The sequence below is a fragment of the Magnolia sinica genome, chromosome 5, assembly GCF_029962835.1.
Source record: "Magnolia sinica isolate HGM2019 chromosome 5, MsV1, whole genome shotgun sequence".
NCBI classification, from domain to species: domain Eukaryota; kingdom Viridiplantae; phylum Streptophyta; class Magnoliopsida; order Magnoliales; family Magnoliaceae; genus Magnolia; species Magnolia sinica.
This window is the reverse complement of record NC_080577.1, coordinates 30,117,646-30,127,451: the sequence shown is the minus strand read 5'-3', so window position 1 is coordinate 30,127,451 and position 9,806 is coordinate 30,117,646. Positions and strand designations below refer to the sequence as shown.

The 9,806-nt window shown below is 48.3% G+C and overlaps 1 protein-coding gene across 1 annotated transcript; it reads right to left on the bottom strand.

Moving 5' to 3' along the window:
• Positions 1–6,138: 6,138 nt before the first annotated feature.
• On the bottom strand, positions 6,139–6,990 carry LOC131247006 (uncharacterized). The gene has a single exon (XM_058247453.1). The coding sequence runs from the start codon at positions 6,988–6,990 to the stop codon at positions 6,139–6,141; it is 852 nt and encodes a 283-aa protein (XP_058103436.1).
• Positions 6,991–9,806: the final 2,816 nt, after the last annotated feature.

Sequence of the window (9,806 nt, the reverse complement as noted above, 5' to 3'; positions counted from 1 at the left end):
CTAACCCCGGAGGAGCTGATGAGCCTGTACTGGTTAAGCATGACAGCCAAGAACCATGGTACTACTTCGCAACCCGATGCAGCAAAGGGTTGGAGCTGGTGATGAATCTCCCGTCTTCCAATAAGGATTGGAAGAATAAGTGGTTCTGGGCTGCGGGCGAGTGGGAGGTGCTAGTGGCGGAGCTCGAGACTCTGTCGACTCGGGTTCCCACCTGATTCAGGAAACCAGGTCGGCCTTTGATTATTTTTCCTTCCGTTTTTTATTTAAAAATCTCCTTCTGCTTCAGTCAGAATAGAGCCTTCTTTATCCTTGTAGATTTCCCAAGGGGCACACCACTCCTTGACTAGGCCCAGAAGAACCGCATTGCCAAGGCTAGGGCGCGATCGGGGGAGCTTCGCTCTTGGACGGACCTGATTACTGCGGCCAATCTTCATTGGTCTGGGCTTTGCAAGTCCCAGCCTCTCCCCACATCCTTTAGTGACTTGTCATCTTATTACATTTGGTGAGGTTAATTTCATTCACTTAGTTGTTGATCCTTTATTCCTCACGCAGGCATGGCCAAGGCGTCTGGTTCTCGGAAGAGGAAAGCCGCTCCAACAGCGGAGGAGATGTTGAGGACCGAGTCGAGGACGAAGACTACTATTCGGAGGAGGCAAGCCACCCCTCGCGGGGAGGGCCCTTCTGCTGCAGTTCCGATTGTCGCGACTCCTGCTGCGGTGCTTGCCAATACGTAAGTTCCTACTGCAGTGCTTACCTATACGCAGGTTCCAGCAACCATTGTTCCATCCTCAGTAGCAACCATTACTACTTCCCTTCCTCCCACCGCCGTTCCTCCTACCGCGGAGGCCCCACCTGCAGCCCCCGAGCCCTGCATTATCGTGCCCTCTTCCTCCGAACGGGAGGAGGCCATCAGGATAGTTGACAATATGCTCTCTCCCCCTGACGCTAGAAATGAGTTCGGGGCCGAGGCTCAAACCTCAGCAAGCAGTTGGACTAGGGTTGAGGAAGCAGTGGGCTCGGCCCAGGTGTGGACGAGCAGCGAGAGGTTTCAGTCGGGCGACCACTTGTCTTGTTTGATACCTTGGGCCGCCAAACACACCTCCGAAGAAGAGATAACCAAACTCCTCACCAAGTCGGATAGCTCCTTCCTGAACGACATGGCTCCTGTTTTCTATACGGTATTACTCGTTGATTTTCTTCTCCTTTTTATCTCTGTTTCATCCACATGCTCATTTTTATATTCCCGTTCAAACTGTCCTGAAGCTCCTTTTGGTTCGGGAGAGAATACGGGAGTTCGAGAGGAGGGATGCCGAGGTGGAGGCTCTCCAAAATGAGGTGGGGATTCACAGGGATAAGGTCACCCTATTTCAGCTTGAGGTGGGCCAGCTGCGTCGGCAGCTTGAAGATGGGAAGACTAGAGAGCTCTAACTGCAGAAGGTTACAGGTGGCTTCGAGGTCCGATGTGGGGCGGCGGAGGCCGAGCTGACACGAGCTAGGGCTCATGCAGATTTTTTAGCCAAGGAGATTACCCGACTAGGAGAAGTCCTGGAACGGAGTAAGGCCGATGTGGTATAAGAGCAGAGCTGAGCTGTCTCCCAAGCGGTGGAGGCTTAACGAGCCGAAGACGCGGCTTCCCTGACAGGGGCAGTAGCGGTCGCGATTGATGCCTTCAAGGCTTCAAAAGAAAGGGATGTCGAAGCCAACAAGTTTTACAACTGTGGTTATGATGCTTGTATTGAAGCGGTCCAGGATTTGTACCCGGACCTTGACCTTGAGCCCTTGTTGCCTGACGATGCTGGAGAAGAGCCTGTCGAAGATGCCCGCCCAGACCAAGCCCCTGATTCCTAAGCGCCCCCAACTACATAATTCTCAGTAGCCCCTTCTCTTTTTTTGAATGGATGACATTATTATTTTTTGAATAGATGGTATTTTTTTGACCCTTTGGAAAGGGCTCTCGGATGATGATCTGTTAATTTTTGGAGGTTTAATGCTAACTGTTGATTGTCGAACTAAATCATTGTCCTATCGGTTTATCTTCAGGCATGACCGAGCCGAGCCGGTCCATGGACGGGTCGACTCTCTCCAATGCCTTTTTGGTAGAACTTTTTAAAGCCTTCCTGGCTTGATTATTATCGAGTTTGAACCCCTGAGGGTTTGGCTCTTCCCATGATTAACGAGAAACTTCTGCTCTGAGCGTTAGTCGGATGATGAGCCGATTACCCCATAGGGGAGTTGGCTCATCTTTTGGCTTTTCCCGTCTTGGAGAGGATGTCATGTCGAGTTTTCATGGGATTACGTTCTGACCCCTTCTTTAAGGGATCAGTCCGTTCAGTTCACCTTTGATTATAAGAGGCGACTTTTACTTAGTAGATAATTCCGTTTGTGTAGAAGATGAATCATGAACTTTATTGAAAGTCTTAAAGGCTGGTCGCTCGGAAGTGCACACTTATTTGGGGCCTTAGAGGTCAATACATTAAGGATAGTAGATCTTCAGATGCTCGGCGTTCCAAGGATGGGGCAGCTGGTGGCCCTCAAGGTCTTCCAAGTGGTAGGAGTCTGGCTTTATTGATCGGGCCACTAGATATGGACCTTCCCAATTCGACCCGAGTGCTCCAGCCCCTGGCTCAGCTGTGTTTTGGAAGACCCGACAAAAGACTAAGTCCCTAGGGCGGAACCGCCTGACCTTGACTTTAGAATTGTAGAAGCGCGCCACCTGTTGATGCCGAGCGGAGACTCAGAGCCTCGAGATGTCTCGGATTTCCTCAAGAAAATCCAAGTTAGCCGCGACCTGTTCATAGTTCTGGTCCTCTTGGTAATTTCTTACCCGAGCAGTAGGGAGACCGATTTCTACCGGCACCATTGCTTCCGAGTTGTAGGAGAGTGAGAATGGAGTTTCCCTAGTAGAAGACTGAGCTATGGTCCTGTAAGCCCAAAGGACGAATGGGAGCTCCTCGGCCCAATTACCTTTTGCTTTTTCCAATTTTGTCTTGAGATGGTGTTTGATAACCTTATTAACGGCTTCCACCTGTCCGTTGGACTGTGGGTGCCGAGGCAAAGAATATGCATTTGTGATGTCGAGGCCTTAGCACATGCCTCGGAACCCATCGTTATCGAACTGTCGACCATTGTCAGATACGATGGTGCGCGAAATTTCAAATCGGTAGATGATGTTTTTCCAGATAAAGTCAATCACTTTCTATTCGGTGATTTTCGCGACAAGCTCAGCCTCAGCCCATTTGGTGAAGTAGTCGACTGCGGTGATGACAAACTTGACCTGTCCTTTTCCGGTAGGCAGAGGGCCGATGATGTCGATCCCCCATTGGGCGAATGGCCACAGTCCACTCATGGGGGTCATTTCTTTCACTGGTTACCTCAGCACAGCCGCATAACATTGGCATTTGTCGCATTTTTGAACATAGTCCTTTGAATCCTGCTTGAGGGTCGGCCAGAAGTATCCTTGGCAAAGTATCTTCTGGGCAAGGGTTCGGCTACCGGAATGGTTTCCGCATATTCCTTCGTGAATCTCCCGGATCATGTAATCGACTTCGTCAGGTCGAAGGCTTTTGAGGTAAGGCTGGGAATACCATTTCTCATACAACATGCCATCCAGGATGACGTATCGAGCCGCTCTGACTCTCAGTCGTCTCGCTTCCAATTTATCAGGGGGGTTTCACCGGACGTGAGGTAGTTGAAGATCGGGTCCATCCAGCTCGGAGTAGTGTGTATTGGATTGACTTTCTTTGTCTGGCCAATGCTCGGATGTTCTATGAATTCAATGGGGATGAATCGCGGGATCTTCCCCTCCGCGGCCGAGGTGAGTCTTACAAGGGCATCGGTCCATGAAATCTCTGCCCTTGGGATTTGCCGGATAGTGCAACTCTAGAATTTTTTGATCAACTTCCTCACCCGTCGAGATAAACAATCATCCTTGTCTCTTTGGCTTTGTACTCGGTGAAAATGTGGTTTACCACCAGCTGCGAATCGCATCGAACCTGGAGAAACTGAGCGCCCAAGCTTGCCGCTAATCTGATTCCGGCTAGTAAGGCTTCATACTTTGCCTCATTATTAGAGGCTTTGTACCCGAGTCTGATCACATATTAGATAATCATAGAATTGGGAGCGAATAGGACGATTCCAGCTCCAGCTCCTTTAGCATTGGACGATCCATCAACATGGAGGACCCATCCCAAGTCCAACACTACCTTTCAGTCACCCAGGAGGACAGGCGAGGTCATCTCGACTTCAGTGCCGATCTCTTCTGCATTGGGAGTGGTGAATTCGGCAATAAAATCCACCACAGCTTGGCCCTTAATTGTTGTCCTTGGGCGAAACTGGATGTCGAACTCTCCAAGCTCAATGGTCCACTTGCTCATCCGTCCTGAAGCCTCGGGTCTCTAGAGAACTTGTCTCAGAGGAGAGTCGGTCAATACAACGATGAAATGAGCTTCGAAGTACGGACGCAACCTTCGGGCTGAAACAATAAGACTGAGCACTAACTTCTCTAAGTGCGAATATCTTGTTTCCACGGGTACCATCGCCTTGCTCACGTAATATACGGGGTATTGCTTGCTCTCGACTTCTCTGATCAGGTCCGAGCTGACAGCCGAGGCCGAGACCGCAAGGTATAAGAACAGGGGCTCATCTTCTTCAAGCTTGGATAGGAAGGGGGTGAGCCCAGGTACTGCTTTAGTTGTTAGAAGTCTTGCTTGCACTCTGACGTCCACTCTGCCTTCTTACGGCCCTTCAATTGTTGAAATAAGAGGAGGCATTTGTCTGTCGCTCTAAATATGAAGCGTCCGAGTGCGGTGACTCTTCCCGTGAGGCATTGTATTTCCTTGATGGTCCGATGTAAACTCATGTCAAGGAGCGCCTTGATCTTGTTGGGGTTTGCCTCGATGCCCCGCTGACTGACCTCGAACCCAAGGAACTTTCCCGACTCAACCCCGAAAATGCACTTTGCGGGGTTCAACTTCATCCGGTACTCTCGGAGGACACCGAATGTCTCCCCGAGATCTGTCAAGTGATCGGACGCCTTAATACTTTTCACCAGCATGTCATCAACGTATACTTCCATGGTGTGTCCGATCTGTCTAGTGAACATTTGATTTACCAACCTCTGATACGTTGCCTCAGCGTTCTTCAAGCCAAATAGCATGACCCTGTAACAGTAAAGTCCTTTGTCCGTGATGAAGGTAATCTTCTACCTGTCTGGGGGGTGCATCGCAATTTGGTTGTACCCGTAATAGGCATCTAGGAAGGAGAGCAACTCATAACCGGCTGTACTGTCCACCAGTTGATCAATCCGAGGCAATGGGAAGCTATCCTTGGGACATGCCTTGTTCAGGTCTGAGTAGTCTACACAGACTCGCCACTTCCCGTTGAATTTTCTGACAAGCACTACATTTGCAATCCAGTCGGGGTAATACACTTCCTCTATGAAACTGACATTGAGTAGGATGAAGACCTCCTCGGCAATGGCTTCATAGCGCTCGGTGTCGAATGGTCTTCTCTTTTGCTTTACTGGTTTGTGATCCGGCTCTACATTCAGCCTATGGACCAAAACCTCAAGGGAGATCCCTGGCATATCTGCATGCGACCACGCGAAGACGTCCCTATGTTGTCTTAAAAAAGTCATCATTTTAGTTCGTTGCTTGGGACGTAGTGATGTTCTGAGCTAAATGGTTTTAATTGGATCTACTTCGTCAAGGGGCACCTTCTCCAGGTCTTCTACTGACGAGTCCCCGGTGGGTCCTTGGGGATCCAAGACATTAACTGCAAGTGCTTGCTTAACGAATCCTTTTCTGACTGCTATAACGTAATATCTCCGAGCCTCGCATTGGTCGCCTCGGAGGTAGCCTATTCCTCCCTCAGCTGGGAATTTCATTATCAAGTGATACGTTGAGACGACCGCTCTCATTGCGTTGAAGGAGGGTCTGCCCAGGTGACGTTGTGCACCGATGGTACGTTGACAACAAGAAAGTCCACCATAAGGGTGACTTGGTGTTGCCCTTCTCCTACAGTTACCGAGATGGAAATGGCTCCTTTGGAGATCACTTTCTCTCTAACAAAGCCATGTAGGAGGGTCTTCACGAGTCGAAGGCGTGACAGGGGAACCCCCATTCTTTTAAAAGCTTCGGATTAGATCACATCGGCCGAGCTTTCGGTGTCGACCAAGATGCGGTATACCTTGTGATTTGCTATAGTCATCGTGACCACCAGGGCATCATCGTACGGATGGTGGATTCCGCGCGCATCATCTTCCGTAAAGGTTAGGCTACACGGATTGATCCAAAGCTCCTTGCCAGGCCGCTCGGTCAAATGGACGTAGTGTTCGGAATCAGACTTCCGAGAGTAGATTTTTCGGGCTCTGTTTGAATCCCCTCCACCGGTTGAGCCCTCGAAAATGGTGCGGATTTCAGTGGGTTCTTTCGTGGGGTTATTCGGTCGTTCTTGGTCCCCTTCTTCCTTCCTAGCGGATCTCTCTTTTTTAGTATATCGACGCAGATGTCCTTTGTGGATAAGGGACTTGATTTCATCCTTTAGATCCACACAATCGTCTGTATTGTAGCCGTGGTCCCGGTGAAAGCGACAGAACTTCCTCTTGTCTCGATGCTCCGGGTCGGCCTTCATGCAGACAGGCCAATTTAGAAGTTTCTCTCCTCGGATATCTAACAGGATTTGCTCGACAGATGTATTGAGGGGGGTGTAGGAATGGAATTTTCCTTCCGGTCTCCGGCTCGGTTGGCAATCGTGAGGGGTGCGGTCATCTGCCCCTTTACGGGTCGGTTGAGATTCTTCATTCCTAGGCCTCTTCCATTTGCCAACTGCGACAGTTACTTGCACACTCTTGCGGGCGTTAGTAAACTCCTTAGCATTAGTGTATTTTTGAGCTCTTGCCATGAAGTCTGCTAATGTCTTCGGCGGGTTCTTCCCAATAGAGAAAGTGAACTTTCCTTCTTTTAGACCACTGAACACCGCCGCAAACGCCATTTTGTCATTGTAGTCTTCCACCTGCAACGCTTCCTCGTTGAAGCGAGCAATGTAGTCCTTCAAAGACTCTTTTGGCCCTTACTTGATGGTGAGTAGGTGAGTGTTGGGTTTTCGACTTCTCTTACCACTAATGAATTGGGTAAGGAATAGTTGACTTAACTCTGCGAAGGAACTAATGGAATTGGGTTTGAGCTGATGGTACTAACTCCGAGCAGATCCTGTAAGGGTGATAGAAAATCTCCTACATATCATCGCATCCGTTGCTGTCTGGATCTGCATCCATGAACGGTAAGCTTCTAGATGCTCAGATGGGTCACCGGACTCAGAATATTGGATGACAGGAGGTATCCGAAACCTTTGCGGCATTACTTCATCCATGATGGTGGAGGTGAAGAGAGGTTTGGTCTCTTCCATCATCGTCTGAACCGTGGCGGGAACTGTCGACAATTGCTGCTTCCTTTCCAAGGTTAAGAACTTATCGTTGAGTTCCGCAAACTGCCCTTCCCAGGGATCTTTATTCTCAGCGACAATCTCTGGGGCATCTTTTATTTCTGGAGTCCTCCTTTCCTTCCTCCGCTCTAACTGATGGCGGAGGTCCGTAGGTACAAGGGCCGAGGTGATTGAGTTGTTAGTGGGAGCCCGAGTGGCGGTATTCCTTGTCGAGACTCTAACTTGTACCGGAGGAGGATTCTGACCTGAAAGCAGCGCTCGAGAGTGTTGGGGTGCCTCGGGCCTCATACTCATCGGCACAGAGTGAGCCTCTACGAATAGTCCAACCAGCTCGGGAACGGGATCCTCGCAAATTAGGTGTGGTTGTGGTTCCTGTCGCTGCTTCATTCTGTTTACTTCATCGCGTAGGGCCTGAATCTCATTTTGCATGGCTCGATACTTGCTCGTCCGGTTGCGAGAACGCTGGGAAGGCCCCAGTGCTAACTCGGCATGAAGTAGTGACGAAGATCGAGTTTGCTCGTTTGGCTCTGGTTCCACAGCTACTACTTTTTTCTTTCCTCTCACCATTATATTTGAAAATAGGAACTTGACCTTTCATATCAGGTTCCCACAGACAGCGCCAGAAAATGTTGAGGTCAAAATCTGGTCGGCACTCCCCTTAGTCTCCCGAACCATAGACCACTGCAACGTCTTGATCCTACACAATGAAAACAGGCAAAGGTGACCCTGGCTAAGCCGAGGGACCCTCCGATGCCTAAGTCAAGTCAAGAGAATCTGGGTCTAAGTGGGGAGTAATGGAGGATGTCAAATATTGTGTACCTGTAGTGGTGGGATCTCAATGTATTTATACCTGACTGTTGGACAGTCCGGGCCCGCTATTGTCGGCACGATTTACCTAATCAGCGGGATACTGAGATCGTGGGGATATCATACGCAATCCGTGGATCGTGTAGCACATCGTGCGGATAATGCGTATCTGGGAGCGAAGTATTCGACCACGTTCCCTTATGGTAGTTTTCGAATTTAGCAGACAGAGTGTCTGCCTCAACATATTGCCTCGGCTCGACTCGTCTTGACAAGACGTCACTCAGCCTTGGTCATTTAGCTTGCTGAAGAAAACTTTCTTGGTCTAAGTCAAATTCCGAACTGAGCTAGTGGACCCAGCCTCTTACTTGTCAAGCGCTTTGGAATCTTTCTATAGGAACCTTCTACTTGAAGTTTGAGGCAAGATGTCAGATTTATCTTATCGAGTCGGACTTCTTACAATCGACGTCAGTGATCGGATCGTTCGTCTTCCGTCAGATGTTAGGAAAACAGCTTATCACTTCCGATCGGAGTGTTGAAGTCACTCCAATCTGCAGTCTCAAAGTAAGAGCACCTTTATGATGTATGACCTCTTCAGGGACGCTCACACCGGGTTGGACGAGCATCACCTACGTTGTTCACGCACTTGGTTGAATTAGTTTGGTGCTTACCCTTAGATTTATTAGAGGCTCGGATCTTCCCATAACACACCCCATTGATCTTTTTTCCAGCTCATTTTAAGGCATGTACTTGAAAACAAAACAAACCTGGAGCTAAAAATGGCCACATAATCGCCCCAAGAAATTTAGAGCCCACAAAGCTGTTCTACCTCAGTACAACACTGACGTAGGTGCTCATTTGTACAATGTAATTTGAATCCGTCTGAATCATGATATTAACATGGATGACCATCAAGCCAGGTATAACACTGATAAATCAATTTTGTCCATCCGTTGGGTGGCCTAAAAAACCAATAAAGTAGAAAACAAATATATCAACTACACAGGCTCATCAGCTAAATTCAATAGCTAGATAAGTGTGATCGGTGTGATTTTGACGATCTAGATCCATCACTGCCACGTGATCGGTGGATGTTTGTTTGAAAGAGATGCCCATACAATTAGCAACGTTCACATGTACCACACCTATCTTCATGCAGAGACAAATATTCATGTGGACCCCACTTATCCTCATCCGTCTCAAATCTCTGGGTCGGCTCAAACGGCAAAAAAGGGGCAGTATTATTATTTTGCAAAGGTAAAATCAAGAGAGGTCATAAAACAGTAATATATGTGATTAACCTGGGGTATAATTGACCTTTCCTTTAGTTAATAGCAACATCTCTCCATTATCCATTCTTGTAAGCAACCACAGAGCAATTTTGAAATAGGTGGGAGATTTTGCAAATTAGTTTGAAAGTGATGAGTATTCTGTCTATGTTTTTTATATTTAATAAATAGCTAGTTGAACCAATTTAAATTATCCATATAGTTATTTTTTATATTTAATGCACGGCTAGTTGGACTAATTTAAATTGTCCACCTAGCTGTGTGTGAATATAT

Excerpts from the sequence above, each read along its gene's own strand:
- LOC131247006 (XM_058247453.1), bottom strand. The coding sequence starts at position 6,990 with ATGGCGTTTGCGGCGGTGTTCAGTGGTCTAAAAGAAGGAAAGTTCACT.